The sequence below is a fragment of the Myodes glareolus genome, chromosome 18 (assembly GCF_982192425.1).
Source record: "Myodes glareolus chromosome 18, mMyoGla1.1, whole genome shotgun sequence".
NCBI classification, from domain to species: Eukaryota; Metazoa; Chordata; class Mammalia; order Rodentia; family Cricetidae; genus Myodes; species Myodes glareolus.
In genome coordinates, this window is record NC_142043.1 from 18986949 (window position 1) to 19008707 (window position 21759).

Below are 21759 nucleotides of genomic sequence, written 5' to 3' on the forward strand. Positions count from 1 at the left end.
TTCTCTATTTCATCCAATCAAACTATGTAGTGTAGCTGTAAGATCTTAACATTTGCTTATGTTGAGTAACAAAGAGCACTAACAACAGCCTGTGTTCTTTTGGAAACCTCTGCTGCACAGAAATAGATATCAATGGTCTTATCCAATCCTAGTCCCTCATGCTACACCACTGACCTGCCAAGCAAGATGCAGTTACTGCTGCAATAGTGGCATGACTATCAAAAGGATAACCCACCACTGTATAAATGGATTTTAGGTCTGTTACACATGTGGGAATTTAGCCTGATACAAACCTGATCAAAAGCTCATGGTTGTGAAGGTCACAGGCACTATGGGGGAACTGACTATGGCTCTTTGCTATAAGCTTGCGTTATCAAACAGCCTTATAAATATTTCTAATTATACTCCTAGATTGAGCTGTTCTTATCTTTGTTCAGAGAAGCTTTCTTTTTTCAGTGAGCAGGACTAAATGCAGATCCTTAAGTGGGCAGAGTACTGAGAACAGGTGACCATAAGTACTCATTCCCCAGTGAGACATCTGTATTAAATCCTCACCAAGGAGGCTAAGGGAATATTATGAAAGAGGGAGCAAAAAAAGGTCATAACTGAAAGATGGAGAGGAGTATTGAGAATGCTCTCTTGTGGATATGATCTAGAACAGCATTCATGAATTCACAGAGGCCAGCACAAGACCAAGTAGGTTGTATGGGTAAGGGGCTCACGAGTTGCTTCCCTTGGCTGAGGAGTTATTGGAAGTTGATCACTACTAGAGGAGGCACTGTGATTTTTCTTTGGAGGTGTGGTCACTTGTAGTGTCCCAGGAAAGACCCCATACTCACAGACAAAAATAAAGAGGACATGAGGATGTTTATTGGGACCCTCCCAAGGGAAGTTGGAAGGGAGAATATGGAAGGTAGATGTGATCATAGCACACTGTATACATATATGGAATTTTCAAAGAAGAAGCTTAAAAAATAAGGATAAAAGAAGTTTTAAAGTATAAATACACCATAGTAACTTAAAATTGACTACAATTTATTGCTACAGAAAAATCATGTCATGCATGTTTACACTCTCTTTGGTTCATGGGCAAATGCAAAATTGGGGGAGTTTCTGAAGAATACATAATCTCAGTTCTCTTTTTCCAACAACAAAAATCTTCATATTCAATGAAATATCTATATACATATATAATATAGATATACATCAAAATTCAAATATAATTAAGCCCCAAGGAAATTAGATGGAGCTAACATTGCTGCCAGGATGGGCATAAAGACAACAGAGGCAAAACTTCACTGTGAGGGTTTGCCCTGAGTCAGACGTCTGCACGTTTAATGTCTTTATTCTTCCTAAGATTAGAGTATGCATTTCTGTTTCCTTAATGGGAGCCACAGGTACCAGACAAATGAATGCCCGGGCAAATCTGTTACTCTTTATCCAAAAGCATGTGTCAGAGGAGCACTGTAGTGAGTACTGTAGTGAACCCAGGACTTGAGACACAGCAAAAAGCGAGGCTGTAAATATTTATTGCTAGGTTGGTCTCCCGTTTCAGACACATTTGGCCCTGTTGACAGAGATGAAAAAGAACTCAGAGAACGCTTTGAGTGTGTTGTGTTTGCTATGAATTCCCAATGGGGCTGCAATTGTTTGGATAGTGTTGGAGGATGCCCCCTGGGTGTTCATGTGCTGAAACTTAACATCCCTTGAATGTGTCCTTTACTTGGGTGTCCCTTTACTATGGGATCGCTGTGCATATTCTCTCAAGGTTTCCAAATTGTAATAGTCTTAACATAGGAAATTATATGAAACACATATTCAATAGAAGCTGAGGAAGGAAATGAGATTTAAAATTGATGAGGTCATCAAAAGACAAACATACATAAATATATATGTATGCGTATTGAGTTAGTATGTGTATATACATTCCATCTTCCTTGCATGTAAAAGTCTGTGGCACTCTGTAAGCAAAATGATCACTAGGCCCTTAAGATTCTGTAGTGATGAACCAAATAACCTCCTTTACTCTATAGAATTGCCAGTTTCAGAAATTTTGTTATAAGCAAACAATGAAGACAATATGAATCTTCATTGCTCAAAGTGGTAAGAAATACTTGAAAGCCGCTGGCACCGACCTTTTAGCATTGAATCTGAAGCCCCTTCCAGGGAAGCTGAAATAATCCAAGGCTCTGAAGGGAGACCCAAAGACTCCACTCTTTGGTTCTGGCAATAAGACAAGAAAGAGGGGGGAAAAGTGGACTTAGAATAACATTTTCTGAAGTTCTTTTAAATAAGGGGGAGTGTTCAAACATAAACATCACAAAGCACACATGCTCCTTAGGGAAAGAAGAAAATGATATATGTGCTCCTTTTCATGTTCACATCAAAATTAACTTATTGAAAAGAGACCATGGAGGCTATTGTGTGTAAATTTAAAGCAGGGAAGAGGACAAGGGCATCACAGGTATTCTAAGGAGGCTGATAAGAAGAAAATGTAGGAGAAGATGCCAGGCTAGGGAGATCCCTCAGTGGCAGAGCCTTGCTTAAGTACATCTCTGGGCTCCATCTTCCATACACACACACACAAAAAAAAAAAAACAAAAAAAAACATAAAATAGACCCAAGGCCATGGAGTCTAAAGGTGAGAGTTCAGGAAACACAGGAGTGACAGACTTCAAGAATGAGCATTGGGGAGGAAATGCATCACAAGTCTGTGCTTGCTTCTGATAAATCTCGAACCTTCATAGTAAATGTGAGAAAACACTGTGTGATATGCAAGAATGACCAACATCAAGCTTGCATCTGCATAGCGCCTTCATCCCTATGTTCTAGCCTTTTCTGCCAGAGGAGATTGGTGCCTTATGCAGTCGTCATCAGAGAGGCTTCCTCTGGCAGCAGATGGAAGTGGATGCAGAGATGAACAGCCAAACATTATACAGAAAGAAGGGGTCTGGGTTGGAGGTCTTTATCAGGTCTCTCCCCTTGAAGATTCAGAAACTCCATAGACGAAAGAAAAAAAGACTGTAGAAATAATTTGGAATGGAGGACACCAGAAGAACAAGACCCAACAAATCAACAAGGCAGAGCTCACATAACCTCACAGAGACTGAAGCAGCAAGCAAGGGGCCTGCGCTGGTCCTGCACCAGGTCTTCTGCATATATGTTAAGATTGTCAACTTGGTGAATTTGTGGGACTCCTAACAGTGGAAGCAACTGAATCTCTGATCCTTTGCATGTTCTTGAGGCCCCTCCCCACATTGGGTTGCCTCGTCCAGTCTCAATATGGGACTTTTCCTTGTCGTATTGTATCCTGTTTTGTCCTATTTGGCTGTTGTCTCTTGGAGGTCTTTTCTTCAGAGGGAACAGAGTGGGAGTGAATTTGGGGGAGAGGGTAGGTAGTAGGGAGCTGGGGAAGTGGAGGGCGGGGAAACTGTAGACAGTATGTATGGTATGAGACAAGAATCTATTTTTAATTAAAATAAAAAGAATGAGCAAAGTAGTGAGAATTTCTACGTGTTGCCAATTTCTTATGGCAGTCGCTCTGAAAATGAAGATGAGGGATGTTTGGCTATAAAGTACATGCTGTGGAAAGACGGCCAGATCTGAGATGCTACCTTCTCATCCAGGAAGACGAGCTGTGGTTGAACCGGCAAATCTATTCCCACTTCCCCATCTGAAGGCTGCACCAGAATGGAAAGTATAGAGGGCCGGGTATATATGCGGTTCCCAGTTCTTAAATGACTTGTATTTCTAGAAAACACAAGGATAATAGAAATCAATACACTCATAGGATTACAAATATCATTTCAGTAGCTATTTTCCATAAAAGAGTTTCACTGGTGAGAATATTTGTAGTTGCCTGTACTTTTACAAACACCATAAATATGCCGTGTGATGAATAACTCCATTTCTATACATAACTTGTGTATCTGATATTTTATGGATTATCCATGCTTTAAAATGTGGGTGAAGCAATGAGAAAGTGAAATTTATTAACTGATAATTTTCATTAGTATATATTAATTTAGCCCCCCCCCAAAAAAAACCTCAGTAAAAAATATGATGACCCTGAAATCTTTATAAGGCGAGGGCAAGTATGCTCGGCCATAAGCTGCTGAACCAGCTCTCCTGGGATATCCCCTAATTTGTACTGTGCTTCAATGTCTGTGGCCCAAATACTTTCTCACCATGGCCAAATCCAAAATACCAAGATGCCACAAACAGACCTGGGAAGAGATGGCCCCAACATCAGAACACCACCATTTTTCATTTATACTCTCCAAAGGTATTTTCACATTAATTACAGGTTTTAGAGTCATATCGTACCAATAATGGTGGTAGTGGGTGCTAAGTGACAGTATACTATATACTATCAGCTTTTCCTGTACAAATTCATTATATCTTAATGTCAGTTAGATGCTTTGACTCGGGTTTGAGGACTGAGGGGCTAAAAAAGAATGACGTAGCACAACTCTTGTAAACCATAACTATTTTTGCCACTTATCTATACCACCAGGGAAGTATATTGCTTCCCACCTTGCCCAAACATGCTAATCACCGGTGAGACCTAGCATAAAATAACCACATAGCTCATGATACCTCGAAGCAACTTTGTTTCGCTCTCTGGTGTGCTGACAGATGTAGCTTATGAGAACATTAAAAGCGTATTATTCTTTTAACTTATGGATTCCTCATCATAGACATGCAACATCTATTTCCCAGGCAAATGGAGATCAGATACTATACATTCTGCTCCAACATACAGTGTGATCTGATGAGCGGCATTTAGAGTAGTTTGCTCTGGTCTAATAAAGTTTTATTGTATTTTAAGCCATAGACTCAATTAAATAGTTGTGAGCAATTTATGTAATTTTCTATCTTTTACTCTTCCCTCGTGAGGGTAAGAAAGGATAAAGTATTGTTTACTTCTCAGAGGCCATGAATGGCAGTTTGAGGTGAACATTAGCCCTGAAATTGTGAACAACAGACGAATGATTACAATGAGTCAAACAATATGAAGTTTCCATAGGAAGCAATTTCCTGTGCCTGAACCACAGAAAGGAACAAGCAGAGTAGGAGGATGTGGGCCTAGGAACTTGGTTTTTCCACCTAGCTGAGGTCTTGGCTACTGAAACCTCTCTCTAGAAGTTCTGTGTCTGACCATCAATTATTAGTTTGATTAGTCTGTAGCTAAGGATTCTTCCTTTGTTTTTTTGTTTTTTTTAAAGAAACAATGTACACTAGTTTTGTTTTTTAAAATATATTTTTTAGCTGGGTACAGCTCTTGGAAATATTTAACATTGTTTCTAGGTCTTCTTCCTCTAGTAACCTCATCCTTAAATGTTTCCTGATAAGAAATGGGTACAGATAAACATACTGGGTTAAGGAAACTGAGAAACCCATTAGAGATTCTGACAAAAGTAAATTGGTATCTGGAGACCCGAGGTTGGGCTGAGTGCTTCAGAAAGGCCTGTCCCTGACACACTTTAAAGTTTATTGTGAGCAAACACCTCTTATTAAATGTAAACAGCATCTCACTGGAGGTCAGAGACTCACCGCTGCAGCATATCCCAAGGTAATACCACTTTAAGCTCCACATAAACTCTTAAGCAGTTTCTATCCTAAAACCTGACCGTAGGTGGTACAGTTTTTTACGATATGTTATAATAGTGCAATAAATCTGTTAGCTTAAAATCGAATCTCCGTGGCCTTTTAGAGAAATCATCATTAAATGCAGGGTCCTGTTAATGATGCCATTGAAGTGAAATTGTTTAATCTGCTAAGGGGGTGAAAGGTCACCAAATGAATTTTTTATAATACATCAACTTGACACGCAATAGGGAAAACTGTAATAGATAAAAGCAAAGGAAAAGGGCACTGTCTTCTTCTGATAGGTCAATAGCAGCCAAGAGAGTCACTCATCCACTTTCCTTTCATGATGGGGCTCTTTTTGCATTTAATATGGACACCCAATTAATACCTCAGTACCACAGACAACCTCATTTTAGGTGACTTATAGCAATTTCTCCCCCTTCCCTGAAATGAACGTGATCACAATACATCATAGCATTGTGCGAATTAACGTTAATTGATTCAAGTTACCAAGCAATGATGGGCCGCTTATATAATCTAGGCGTTATTGGGTGCTAGAAGGGATGGAGGGAAGATTAGATTCCAGTGTCCGTTGCTGTGACGACGGGAGTCACCTGACACCTTGTTAGACAGTTGTAAGGTTCTATTGCTGGCCCCAGTGGGGTCGTCAGTAAACTGGAGTGATGTCCAAACATCATTACACGCTGCTCCAATATTAAAGCAAAGGGATTAACAACTTATTGCAAGCAACCTGGATTTGTCATTGTGCTGTCGTTATCCAATTTCCAACTGCTAATGTGACTGTAGCCTGCAGGCAGAAGGACCTACAGCCAAACTTTAAAAAATGGGGGAGGAACGTTCCCTCCATCTCCTCCAGTCTCAACCGCTATTTAACAGCTGGCAATACCCAGTCAAGTATGTGAAACATATTTTTCCTTGCCATTCTTAAGTGCAGACTGGAGGAGGAAGAGCGTGACAATGCAGGAACTTCCCAGCTCAGAGACCACCACCACCACCACCATTCTCCCCAACATGTGCTTCTAAATCTGGCACACATGGCGTGTTTCCATCCTGAAAGGTGAGACAATGGCAAACATAGAAAATGGAAATGAGTAAATCCTAGTGATGCACACAGTTTTTCAACAAGACCTACTGTGGTGACTAAGAGTGGCGCAGAGGGTTTTGGGTACTTCACCCCTCCAAGGTCGTTAACTGGGTTTCCACTAAACAACAATAACAACAACAACAACAACAACAACAACAACAACAACACACACACACACACACACACATATCCCCCTGTTTTTATTAGCTTTACAGGGTATCCTGAGCTCCCATGTTTCTCTGGTTTTCAATAGACTAGGCAAATGACACAGTCTATATGTACCACAAAGGGGACCTGTAAAAGGGAAGAGGTGGTCTCTGTACCTTGGAAGGAAAAAAGTAAGTTTTTCAGTCAATTCCAGTTGACAGTCAATGTTAGACCTCCTATTATGTACAAAACTTGCTTGAGGCAATGTGAGACACACAAAGAGAAATGAAGCACTGTAACTCTGCCCCTGGGCAGGATGCTTCTGTGCCTCTGGAAGACAAGAATGACTTCCCCAGGTATCTTTCTGAACTGATACAAACTGTTTTATTCACATTTAATGATCATGTGATTCCTATTCATCCCAGGCAGTCTCCCTTAGCATTTGCCCTCCCTAGTTGGGAAGAAATGTCTTATGATCTAATCGTTTCCTACTGCTGTTATGTCCCAGTAATTTCAAGTCTGGCACATCACAAGCCCCTACTCAATCTCACCATAACACTTTACCATCTCAGTACCCATCACGTCCTTTCTCTGCACATAGGTCATGAGTTGCCTCAGAAAGCTACTACCCAGCTTGACCTGGCCAATTTTAACTTTAGGTGTACCGTCCACACAGCCATATTACTTCTGGACTCAATTACCTGTGGCTGAACACTTGGAACAGCCTGAAATTATCTGTTTAAAATAGCAGTATGCCAATATAAAACAGGAAAACATCTTTCAAAGCTTTCAAAGAAATGCAAACATTCTAGAAACAAATCTAAAATATTCTTATTGGTAAGTTATTTAAGATATTATTTTATGATAAATCTAGCAAGAATAAAATTTAGAATTAAAGTTATGCAGAAGAACAAAAATAAGAAGATTCTATACAAATGTTCCAATGTTTCTGTTTACATGGAGGTATGGTAGTGGTAAAGAGGAAGAGACTTGGTCAGTCATCCCCATCAGCTTAGACCATGAAACCCAGTATGGACAAGTTCAACAGAACCGCCATATACGAGCGTCCCATGCCTGCTTCAGCATTGCCAGGACATAAATTTCAACTTCACTAATGGTAGTAGTAAAAGTTTGGCTAGAAGGAAACAAAAACCTCTCAATACCTTTTTTAAGCAGAAGAGATTAATGCAAAGTAGTGAAGGTTGTGGGCATGGAGATCTTTGTGTTCACAGAAGCACTGGGGGAACCTGGAGTATTAATCACATATGTTGTTCCTTTAAGGGAAGGGATGTTTTGCCTGTTATCTACCCAGAAGGCTGCGAGATGTGTGGACCAGACTGGTGACCTTGGCTCTATCTGTGGGGTTATACACTCTCCTAGTGTCAGATCGTCCCCACCTTACTGTAAATTTGTTTTCCTACATGGTCAGTCTATGCAACCTGTCTTTATGGACTTCACAAAGAGGTTTCATGCATTCACTTCTGATCCATCTTTAGCTTACTTGTTCCTCAAAAAGATATTTGCATACTTGGTTGTGCACATGGGTTTGTGTTACCACCAGAGTAGGTTTTCACCAAATTGGGTTGTACTTAAGCATGCCTAAAATGAACTAGTCGGGGTCAGCCTCCAGAAGTTTGAACCAACATAGGCTAGGTGAACCGAGATGAACCGTCTTTGTGCCGTCATCCAACCATCTGTCTGTCTGCAGGCCTCCTGAAGGTTACATAAGACCGTTGGACTAGAGAAGCTAAATAGTTACTGTGATAGCTTATCTTAGCTTCAGTTTGACTGGACTGAGAATTATACAGGAGGCAGTGAGACAAATTTCTTGATGTGGCTCTGAGAATTAATTCACAAGGAACCACCCAACCTGGGTGTGGGTGGTCCCTTCCTAGGGGCTGAAGACCTGAACAGGATAAAATGGGAAAAGGATGTGGCAGCTTTCAGAGCACTTGCATTTGTTTCTGTTTTTCTGTTTCCTGCGTCATGTGAACTCCTTCCGTGCTGCACCGTGCCCTGCCCATATGTGCATTGCTTTAGACCTTGAGACAAATCAAACCTCTACACCCTTGGTTTATTTCTGTTAGGTCTTGAGTTCACAGAGATAAAAAAGCTTCTGATAACATGTCGGTGTCTATGAAAGATGCTGAATGATCTCTTGGAATAACAACTCATTAGAACCTCTTGGGAATAGAAAAGTAAATTGAAACTTTGGCTACATAGTAAATATTATATAGATAAATGTATACTTGTTTCATTATGAAAATAATCCTAATAGGTTGGTTCACGTTGAATTAATAATTCCTTTTTTGCTATATCAAGCTTTTATTTAATTTTTGAGAATTTCTTACATAAATACACTGCATTTATATCATTTCAACTCTTTCTTTCTCATATACAAGTCCTCCATTCTCCGCTACTCCCTCTAGGGATACACATACAAACATACATACACTCACTCACACACACACACACGCTGGTACATATAACCTATTAAATACTAAACCCATTTAGTGTTGCTTATATGTACATGTGCTTGAGGCTTAATGTATTTTCATTAAGTAGTAGAGAAATTATTGGTTTAATTATGTATTTACTCAAAATTCTATAGATTTTCAATAGTAATATAATAAAATATTTTAATATGTATATATTGTTTAAACTGGTATAATATGTTGGACATGATGGCTGTTCAAATAATATTTGGGTACAAAAATTTCTGAAATGTGAACTTTCATGAGGTATCTTATTTATCTATACACTCACTATATGTTTAAACACATTTTAATGCACTTTTAAAGTAGTTTGGACTAAGTTTTTGGAACAGGAATCTATTGTGCATGAGGAAAGAGATTTGAAAGATGCAGGGAAAGTAACAGCAGTAACAGATATAGAAAAAAAGTATTTTGAAGGAAAAGCACAGAATAACATACAAGTTCCAGAACAGCAATCAAGGATGCATTGCTCTCAAACCATTTAGTACAAGAACTGTAGACCCTAAAGCCATTAGTACAGACACAGGACTCTAAAATGCATGATAATCTCACTGATGACCATGGTGAATCATCAATAAAAGTGAGACTGAGTTGTGAATGAATTGTTATGTTCCATTTAAAAAGGCTTGGTATTAAACTTTAACTGAAAATTTTTATTTGTTTCCTTTCTTTATAGCCCAGGATAATCTCATATTCATTTACGTACACAAGCATCACCATAAACTTCTGATCTTCACCCTCCTCCACACAAGTGATCTTACTGTAACCGTGTGTTCATATGCAGAGTGATGTGGCAATGGGCATCAAACTCAAGGATTAAAGCATATAAGCAAGCACTCAACCAATTGAACTGTAGTGTCAGACCATTGGTGCGATGGATCTGAACTCTGGTCTCCATGCTTACTGGGTAAGTCATTTACTCATTGAGCCAGCCCCATAGTTCCTTAAATCATTTTTATGGGCCCTTTTCTGCCTTAAGACCATTGGCACATTAAGTTGCTCTCACACCTTGAACTGTCTGCTTTCCTCTTTGGACTCTTTCCTATGGCAGGAAAAATTCTGCTTGTCAAAGTCTCAAGTGTTTGACTGAGCCAACTATGGTAACTCAGGATAGCCTTCTTGGTTTAAGGCCAAATGTGCCACAGAACATAGCAAAATCATAAAACGATTTCTTCATCATTCATAGGGCCAGAAGATTACAGAGGTGTGTCTTCGGGGAGACATCACAGAAATTCTGCCAACTACAACAGCTTTGGTATTTTGACACCTAAACTTCTGTAAGGGAGATAACCAGAACTAATTTTATTATTTACTGATACTGTATGTATGTATATATGTATTATGTATGTATACATGTATGTTTGTATGTGTGTTTGTACCAGATTATATACACTCTGGCTCAATATACAAAGTAGTGAGCAATCTAGGAAGTTATAAACTCAGTCTCTGTTATCAATATGCACAGGTACATATGAGTCTGTACATTCATATTCTAGTATGAGAATGAGCGAGTAAAGAGACAGGAGAGAAAAGAGAATGAAACGACAGAGCTTCAGGAATGAAGATCAAGCTTCAGGAGAAAGGAAGGCAGGCAGCAGTGCATGTTCTGTTGGGACTTCTGAATACAACACAGGGAAACATGATCCTGGTGGGGAAGCTCTAACTTAAAGAGGGGATGTGGAATATGGTGTCCATCTCGTCCCACCAAAATCTCCACTACCTAAAGCATGAAACTGGGTAAGGCAGTACAGAAAAAAAAGAAAGGAATAAAGAAAACAGGCAAATGGACAGAAAGATGACGGCATATGTCAACAAAAGTTTGAGAAATGAACAGCAAGTTCATGCAGCTGTTCTAAGCAGGCAGAGGAAGTTAGAATCCAAATTTCCTGACAGGAGTAAAGGGAAAAATTGACTGCATACCCAAAAAGTAGACAGCAACTTCGTTTTCCCTCACAGTCTAAAGTGCTACTTTCTTGAAAATAAGTCGTGATCATCTGGTAATCTAAGTTTCCAAGATAGCCTCATTTAGTGAAATGCCCACAACCCCTGTATATACCAGAAGGGAACTTCCAAAGGACTTCGTTAGTGGTTCCCCACTGAAAGGAGCTCCTGCACAGACTCATCTCTGGTGTCTCAAGGTCAATTCATGAGTGTGCCAATGACTCTTGGAGGAGTTCAGAAAAGGTTCTAACTGATATTGGTAAGAACTGAAAGATGCCAAGCTGGCCTTGGGGCCTATCAATGGCTCTAAGCCTTTTTAGCATACTGGGCAATCTTCAGGGACAGAGGGAACATTGGTAGGATTTGTCAGTTCTATGGGCCAAGCTGATTCTCACCCAGCAGACATTTCTATCAGGTATGCTTTGCTTTATTTTCCATTGATTTATGGTTTTTTTTTTTTTGTCATACACCTGGAAAATCTCTCTTAAGATACCAGAGAAACAGATAGGGGATATAACCAACTTTGATGGAAAGTCCATACCATATTATTCATGCTTCATGTTTTTATATTAGATCAGAAAACTCTGAGTCAGGAGTGAAGACGACATGTTTTGGCTGATGGTGAGTGGCAGAGGTGACCTTTGAGCTAAAGCCATCTCATGTCTACAGGATAGGATGGTTTGCCCCACAAACTTGTGCAAAATTCCCTGTTTGCTCCCCGTTCACTCTGCAGGGTTTCCAAGATAGACCTTCACTAGTTCTACTCATTGTAATCTCGTATACTAAAAGATGAATACACACTGCAATGTTCAATATTTTGGAACAGTGAACAAAATAAAGCAATGGATGAGGCTGGAGAGATGGCTCAGATTTTAAGAGCATTGCCTGCTCTTCCAAAGGTCCTGAGTTCAATTCCCAGCAACCACATGGTGGCTCACAACCATTTGTAATGAGGTCTGGTGCCCTCTTCTCGCCTGCAGGCATACACACAAACAGACTATTGTATACATAATAAATAAATATTTAAAAAAAATACAAAATAAAGCAAGGGGCTATAGCTTTGATCTCTAGGTATACATATAAACTTATAAGAACTCAGTGAAGCCTAAATGAAGCTACACTAAGAGAAAAAATGAAGCAAAACCAAAACACATTAGCACCATTGACACCCATATGACCATACAGAATGTAGGAGTAATACTAGGGAGCAAGGTAGACAGATAAGTGGTTAAAACCACTTATTGCTCTTGAAGAGGACCCAGGTTTGGGTTCTTGTACCTCCCTGTGACTCAGAACCACATGAAACCCTAGTTCCAGAGGGTCTAATTCCCTCTTCTTACTTCCACAAGTACCTGACATACATGCGGTATACATACATACATACAGGAAAACACTTGTACCCATAAAATAACACAATCTAAAAGTTTCAAAAATAATAGTATCAATAATTGTTTAAAATTTTGCGCTTGGCAAAAATATTGTTCTATATTAGAAACAACCAAGAATAATTAGGGTGTTGTTTTTGTGCCTATCAACAAAAAGAATACATATGCTCTCGTTATTGTAGTGGAAAACTGTAATACAAACTATTAACTAATGAGTTTCCATATGGATAGTTACTCTACATAAAATTTTAAGTACCCTTTCTCAGAAATGAACCTTCTTCTGGCTAGCCAATAGATGTGATCAGTTCCTGAAATCATATGCAAACCAGCAACAAAAATGTACTGAGCATGTTATATTTATATATTTATGCACACACACACAGGCACATATACATACATATAAACGTATATGTGTCTGTATGTGCATGTAAAACCATAAAATCAAAGAAAAAATAAAGAAGCTATCAATTTGCCAGAGCAGAATGGGAGGAGTTAGAGGAAGAATAAGTGGGCAGGGCAAGAAGGATGAAAGAGATGGAGAAAGTGATAGAACTCTATTTCACCTAAAAAGGTGTTTTTTTTAAATGTCAATAAATGAATTGATTGAATTTGTCTCTAATTAGGTGTGTAGCTTTAGCTTTTTACAATTTGAATTCTAGTGAATCATTTGCAGTTGATTGTAAAGAATACAGGCCCAAGAAATCTCCCTTCATCAAGATGTTCTGCTAGAGCTTACCTATAGCCCATGACTCCCGCTGAATGAGTTACCAGTACGGCCCCCACAGTCATTCCGAGAACATTTTCCAGGACTCCAGTTTGTTGAGCAGTGATAACTTGGTGAGCCAAATTCCTCAGCCTGTTGCTTGGTAAGGACGGAATCAATTCAGTGCGCCTTACATATGGCAAATCACCTATTTCAATGACAATCACCTTTGAGAGAGTTTCCACAGAGGTTGTTGGTGTGATCCTAGCTGGCATCACTTCTGCCATGAGAGGTCTGCGTTGACCAGATCTGGTAGAGGCACCACCACAAGTTACAGTTGGGCAATTATGCTTTCGTTTCCCTCTACCGTTTGCAATGGCTTCTAAGGTCTCTTTGTTGCCAGGCATCTCAAGCTTGAATTTGATTTGGTTTGGGTCAGTCTGTAAGAAGTGCGTAAGCCTTTCAAGCATCACTCTTTCCCAGCCTTTCTCTGGGACTGACAATGTCACAGTGAAAGCCAAATGAATGGAAACACTTGAGTGTATTTCAACAGGCGCCTCTCCTTGTAGGACAACATACAAGAGGTTATTCATGATATCGAAGTAGTTGGCACCCGCAGACTCATCCAACAATGAAGACGCTGACTCTACTGGAGTAGGTGGAATAAATCTTTTTTCTAAGAAAACATGAGGGCTCTGAATCTCATCGTAGAACACAGCCAGAACTAGCTTGGAGGCACTTCTGTTACCAAGCAGAAAAAAGCGCAATACAGGAGGTGTTTGCTCCACAAAGCATACTTTGGTGATTTGTCTGGTTGGTAAGATGGAATAGAAAGTAGACACAGAGGTAGTGCTAGGGCATAGTGTACTGTCCTTCACCCTGCTAAATGTGTCAACAAAGCCATTAGTAACAGATACAAGTGGGTATGACTTCGGAATTGTCCAAAGCACATCTACATTATGGAGAATTAAGATCACATAGTCAGTCTGCTTGCAGAAGAAGCCCTGGATCATTGCTCGGAATGTGCATTTCTGTTCATCTCTGAAGATACCTGTGACACAAAGCAAACAAATGAGTAACATATGAGTGACATCTAATGAGGATTTATAGCCCACTCTTCTCACCATTGTCTGTTATGCTGCCAAATACTTATTGACCATTTGACTATATTAGATATTGGGAACACAAATAAATCTTAAGAAAAATATGAAAAGCTATATGCATTAAAGAAAAGTCACCTAACATATTCTAATGATAAATATCTTTTAACATTAAAAACAAAAGCAATGGTTAAGTGCAAACAGATTTGAATACGTAAAATAATTGCATCAGGAACAATCGTGGGGGGAGGGCTTTAAGGGAAAAGAAACTAAATTGCTGTATTCTTATATGCATGTATGACACAAAATATCCAAAATGGCTTGGTGTTTCTCCCTATTGTTAACAACCAGTTCTCCATCAAACACCGTTTCCATTTGAAGTCTTGACACTACCTGGTAGAAACTTCAGAACTCACATTAAGTGTTTGATGTCACATGACTGTCTCAATTCATATGTCATTCATAAGTACCAGGTGGTGAGCAATGCTTCTAAACCAACTCTGGGTCCCTGTGATCCTCACTTTGGGTTAAATTTGATAAAGATGCTCACAAAACTCAGAGCAATGCATTATTTATCTATTTACTTATTGTCGAGGAAATTGTAAAAAACAAAAAAAACAGACATGAATAACCAGACGCATGAAATGTACAGCATAAAGTGTGTTTGAAAGGCACAAAGCTCCTATCTCCACTCTCGGTGGGCCTCCCACCACATTCTTTATCCACACAAACGTTCTCCAAGTCTTCTTTCTTCAGAATGAAGGTGAATCTCATGAAATCATTCACCATTGTTGGTTAATTCAGCAATCCAAGCATCTTCTCTCCCTGGCAGTTACACGGTGGGACTACAAGTTCCAAGTTTTAGTCACATGATTTATTTCACAAAAAAGATCTTTCATAAAACTAACAGAAATCTAAGAATCTCAGGAAAATGACAATTGAAACTGATGTAAGATTGCATCCCACCTTAGCATGGCTACCATCAAGAAAACAAATGGTCAGGAGACTGTGGGTAGATAAGAACACATAGTCACTGCTGGAGAGATTACAAATTTGTGAGAACACTATGAAAATCATTATAAATGTTTCTTTTAAAAAAAATCAAAAAATAGAATCCTATGGTACAGCTTTACCATTATAAATACACTGAGAATTTAAAATCTTACCATAATTACATCTACATGTTTATTGGTATTTTGTTTACAGTAGCTAGGTAAAGTCAGCCTAGATATCTATCAACTCACGAATGGATTATAAAAATGGGTGTACTTGCACAGTGGAGTTTCATTCAGTGGTATAGAAAAATGAAATAATGGCATTTGTGCGAAAATTGATGGAGCTGGAAGAAATTACTACCGTAAGCAAACAATTCCCAACCCTGAGAATTGGGACTACCACATGTTTTGTTTTTTTTTTTGTCATGCATGTATGTTAGCTTTTAATCTTGTATCTATAAGTGTGAGGTATGAGGATAATGAAACTAGAAAGGGGGTATAGGAAAGGAAAAGTATCTCACTTGGGGTGAAAGAGCATACCACAATGCATGTGACCTGAAAGGAGTAGGAGGGATGATGAGGGACCACAGCATGGGCATTGGAGGGGGAATCAGTAAAACATCAATAAAGACAATTATGCATGGGATTCCACACTTAAATCTTTTACTTTGTATATTAATCTGAAAGATAATAATAAAAGGAAGACAGCAAGGACATTTATAACTTATTAAAGTTAGAAAACAAAAGAGCTTATTTGACAAGGGAAAGAAACAATCAAAGTCCTACCTAGCTCTAAGCCTACAAACCGCAGCAATTCCTGAACCAGCAAGACATCTATAAAGGTGCAATAGTAGCATAGCTGCCTCAGTTGACTTAAGGCTTATTCAACAGGAGGGTATTCGTGTCTAGTACTGTAAATATAGCCAACAACTTATGACAGAAAAGACCACAGATGTCAGAGGAGAATCTACTATTGCCAGTTTCTTCAACCAACACAATTTAACTGTTTTTAGAATACCTGCAGGTGAGTGTAGCTCTCACCTCTCATCAAAGAAGATATTTTTTGGAACAGCTGGACACTGTTACAGAGGCCCAAACCTGGTCCAAACACAGACAAAAAGTGACTATGTGGTATCTTGCCCCAACCAATACACCTGGAATGCAACACTTACACCTAAGGCTCAGGAAAATAAAAGATAAGCCGGCAGAAAGATTATAAAAATCGGAAGTCCAGGATGTCTGCTCTGTTAATGTCCCCTATACCATGGCAGGGAAAATGTACCCTTGACCTCTCAGCAATATGGTTACTTAAAAAAGACCCATGGAGAATAGATCTATTGAGAGTCACTAGTCTCTTCCACTTATGTTATCAAGCTACCAGTGTGCAATCATGTGATTCCACCTGGATGATTTTTATCTAATTCCAATCAGCTATTGAAAGGCCTGCTTCACAACACTTCCAGCTGGATCATTCTTATCTTATTGATTCCTGGGATGGGGGATTTCCCTCTGTATCCTGTGGTTACCGTTTTAAAATAAATACATTACCATTTAAAAATGTAATTTATAATTAAGAAACATAGGTTAATAGGTAATCATCTATAATAGTCAAGCTTGTAGTCATTAGTTAGATTTTCTGGATGTACGGAAATGTATTTCAGATAGATAGGTATTCTTTAAACCTTTCAAAGACTACAGAATATGTAATTTAAGATGTTTTAAGAAGTTAGGATTGTTCATGACTATGAGAAACATTTTCTCCTCTCAGCACCAAGATACTTCAAGGGGATGATGGGCATTGAAGAGGCTCCTTATAAAGTTGGTTAGCCATTTGGGCAGGAAACTGCTCTTGCCTGGACTGCTTGATGAACTGGACATGCAGGACCCACAGAGAAATGACTGCTGAACTTGCCTAAAGGTGAGGCAATTTTTCAGGGTTTCTGATTTATGAAAGAGTCTGCTAGACATTCTGCAGTCCACAGAAAAAAAGTGACCAGCAAACTGCCAATATAGGCAGAACTGTCTTTGAAATTTCCTGCATCATGGAAAAGTCTGCCAGATACTATGGCCCTGTAAGCTGAAGATGAGTGTCTCAATGGTACAGAAGAACTTTGGGTAACTGTCCAGGCAGCAAGATGTCTCTGTCAATTCTAGAGTTCTGGAAGTAGCTTACAGTGTACTTCTTGTTTATTTAGGTAACATTATATCCTTCTGGAGCCTTTAATGGAGTTGAAGAATTTATAGTTATCATTTGTCTTAGTTATAATAAAAGATAAAGTAGATATAAATATTGTAACTATAGTTCTTGCCTGATATCAGTTTTATTATATGTAATCTTTCTATGTTAAAGTTAAAACCTTCCTTTTTTATTTAAACAGATAAGGAGAGGTGATGTGGGAGGTGATGTCCTCTGTATGCTGTGATTACCATTGGTTAATAAAAGAACTGTTTTGGGGATATAGCAGAGCTATAGGGGAACAGAGCTAGGAAGGGAAAACTAAGTGGAATTCTAGGAGAAAGGAGGAGAAGTGAAAGAGAAGTTATGTAGTTGCCACCAGGGACAGACTTGCTGAAATTTTGCTTGTAGGTCACGACCTCGCGATGATGCACAGATTAATGGAAATGGGTTAAATTAAGATGTAAGAGTAGCAAATAAGAACCAAGAGAAAATGGGACAAGCAGTGATTTAAATAATATGGTTCCTGTGTGATTATTTTGGGGCTGAGCAGCCAGAAACAAACAAGCATCCTTTCTTGCAATAATGTTAAAAAGGGGGAAAATATTTCAATTTGATATTTGAAGTATACAAATCATATTAAAAAGAAGTTTCATCAAATCTTGTTTATTAGAAGATATTTTATCACACTTTCCTCACATAGACTTCTCTCCTCAAATGAAAACATTCCAATCTAACATAATTTCACTCAGTCCATTTTTAATTAAGAGTTCTTTCTTTCCAAATCAGAGAGCTACTATGCCATTATACCCACAGATGAGTGCTTCATTCAACACTCATCAGAGAAGCTTCTTCTTTCAATTGATGGGAACTAACGCAGAGACCCAAAAATGAACAATGTGCAGAGTGAGAATCCTAAACAAAATGTTCTACCAAATTGCTTCCCTCAAGACTCAGGGATCTGTGAGGACGAGAAAGTAGAAAGGTTCTAAGAGCCAGATGTTTCTAAGGAAACTGCATCTTCCAGACACAACTGGACTGATACACATGTGACTTCACAGAGACTGTGACAGCACAAAATTGTCAATTCTAAACTGAGAATATTATTCATTTTAATGCAATCTGTTCTTCTCTTTTCGTTTTTCATTGATTTTCTCTTTTGATACATAAAAAAGTATGTTTAATGAAAACTGTGTTGAAAAATTCAAGAGATATTCTAATTAAAAAAAGGAATTTTTTATGGAAACATATAGATTGGGTCTCTATATTAAAAAAGCCCTACACAAAACTGCAATTATTTCAATTATTAAAATTTTTTTAAGATTAGCTTTTGTTTAAAAATAGTTCTATACAATATATTTTGATTATGTTCTTCCTGGTCCTCAGAGTCCTGCTCGGTCCTCCTCACCTCCTTACCCACCCAACTCCATTGTTCTCTTTCAAAATTAAAAAGTAAGGCAGAAACAAAAAGCCCACAGAAGACATATGAGGTTCATTTGTGCTGGATAAGAGTTCCTGTTCACACGGCCTGCCCTGGAGTGTGGTTGTTGCACCCAATGATAGTCCATTGGAGAAAACAGATTTTCCTTTTCCCAGAAAGTCAGTGTGCAAACAGCTCCTCGGCAGGGCTGGAATTCTGTGTCTACCTCCCCTTCTCAGTGGTGGGACTTTGCCTGGTTTGGAACTATGTGACTAGTAAAGTGTATTGGGGAGGAAAGCATATCCGATTACATAATTTTCAAAAATATGGTCAATAGGCTTCAAGAGAATACCTGGAGATGATCTACATAAAGGCCTGTATGTAGAAGAACAGTAGTCAGACAGTATAGAGAGATAAGCCACATACCCACAATGTACAGTAACCAGACCAGGTGGTTACATTTCTATCTGCACCAACTAGACATGAGGAAAAAAAAACTTAAGCATTCAGCAGTGCTTTATTAATAGGCTCCCATTTCCCTTTTTTTCCTGTTAGTATTCTTTTTTTCTCAACTTCCAGTGTAGAAGCAATTGGAAAAATCAAATATGTACCCCTAACCAATTACCTAGGATGATAGGATGCTGCACTTTTTTTTTTGAGTTCATTTCATTTTGGTTTGGCTTATTTCAGAGAGTCTCTAATGAAGTCCCAGCATGTCTCTAATTCTCATGATGCGTCCTTATTTTTTCCACTCAGAACTTTTCCACTGTACGGTCAGCCTGTAAGTCTTCATCAAATACAAAAGGAATTGGATGGATGGTTCCTTTGTACCAAGTTCAGAATAACTGGTCTTTGCTTATTGTCCTTTGGATGCTGTTTGTTTAATCTCACACCTGACAAGGTTTGGAGTAAATTTCCTACTTTGATAAGAATCACACTTTGGTAAGGATGCTAGGAGACAAAACAGTGGGTCAAATACTATGACCTCCTAGGAGTGAAGAACATTGCCTACTGTGTGAAAATGAGACACCAGGGAGATCAATGAGACAACCGCATGCTGTCAGCCTCTGAGGAGCAGTGGTTACACAGAGGGATATTGCACACAGTACGGGAACATCATAGATCAGGAAAGGAAACAGAATTTGCGGTATGACCTAAAGAAACTGATTTCTTCACAGCACAATAGAGACCTATTGGAGTAAAGGAGGAAGGGGAATGTGTTCCTTGGAGATAATGATTGTGCTGGTTATAAGTTCGAGATTTCATACAGCTCTGGGAACACATTTTGGACAAAGGGAATACGAATTCACCAAGCTCCTGAGCATCTCAGGAAATAGATGGAAGGTAGATAGGTAGAGAGTGGTCTTGCACTGTGGCCAGAATGAGTGTTAATCAAAGCTCACTCCATTCTCATACTAATAGTTGTGTGAAAATTACAAGCATTTGAGTTTTGGTCAATGGAGTTCTCTGAGTTATTCAGTAGATTTTAGTGGTAGCAAAGTGGTCAATCCATGCAGCATAACACGTCATAGCATGGTAGCTGAGGAAAGAAATATATGACAAGGAGCCCAAAGACCTATAAAAGCAGCATCAGGAAGGGGGCACAGTAGAAAAAGTATTCAATGGCCCAGAACTTTGCTTCATCTTAAAGTAGCCTTCATACCATAAATCTAATAGACCCTCTCTTTTTTTCTTCCTTCCTTTTTCTTTCCTCTTTCCTTACCTTTCTCCTGTAATCTATATGTCTCTTCAGTCTTCTCTGTCTCCCCTCCTTCCATTCCTATGTCCTTAGTCCCCTTTAAATAGTAAGTTTAATTATTTATACTTCTTAGATAGAAAATTAAATCACAGTCATATTGACTCAAACACATTATTTAGAAGTGAGAATGAAAAGGATGACGAAAGAAAAAGAGAAAGAAGAAGACAAAGAGGAAGAAGGAAGAAGAAGAAGAAGAAAAAGAAGAAGAAGAAGAAGAAGAAGAAGAAGAAGAAGAAGAAGAAGAAGAAGAAGAAGAAGAAGAAGAAGAAGAAGAAGGAAGAGGAGGAGGAGGGAGGAGGAGGAGGAGGAGGAGGAAACTAGAACTTCTAAAATTTTAGCTTTTATTTTATGCTTGATAAAATAAAATGACATCTAAAGGACTCTCCAGAGAACAATTCTTGGACAAAATATTCTGTCATGTTTTATAGCACAGTGAGAAGTCACAAAACTTTGGGAACTTTCTCTGCACAGTTTCTTAACAAGCACATATGGGAAAATTCCTGATGGTTGTCAAATCACATATTTGGCAAAAATCTCTTTTGCTTTTGTATATTATTATTTGTACCTTCAAATCAATATTCAACTACGGTATGTCAGAAGAAGAAAATTATCACCAGAATCTTAACAAAGACAATTACCCAGATCTTATCAATAAGTCATATTAATGGACCACCATTGTAGCCAAATGTGAACTCTTGCTATTCCTAAATTAGAAATTCTATTTTAATGTTTTTCAAATTCAGTTATGACTAAGAGATGCACTGTTTTGCAAATATTTTATCATTCAGTTTCTTTTGACATCTGTACAGTTAATCAATGCTAGTTTTTTCAGTTTATTAAGAGGCAAAATTAATAATAATAATAATAATAATAATAATAATAATAAGTTTTTAAGCAAACACACAAAACATCTGAAGAGCATCCAAACAGACATGGTTCTT

At 38.5% G+C, this 21759-nt stretch overlaps 1 protein-coding gene across 2 annotated transcripts in view; it reads right to left on the minus strand.

Annotated features, from left to right (window-relative positions):
* Pkhd1 (PKHD1 ciliary IPT domain containing fibrocystin/polyductin) overlaps positions 1 to 21759 on the minus strand; it is a 456733-nt gene that overhangs the window by 25098 nt on the left and 409876 nt on the right. For both annotated transcript variants that reach the window (XM_087898011.1, XM_087898010.1), the window contains exons 61-63: positions 13402 to 14419; positions 3615 to 3750; positions 2136 to 2223 (exon numbers count right to left, since the gene is read on the minus strand). In XM_087898011.1, the coding sequence (XP_087754137.1) occupies positions 2136 to 2223; positions 3615 to 3750; positions 13402 to 14419 (1242 nt within the window). The remainder of the gene's footprint in view (positions 1 to 2135; positions 2224 to 3614; positions 3751 to 13401; positions 14420 to 21759) is intronic.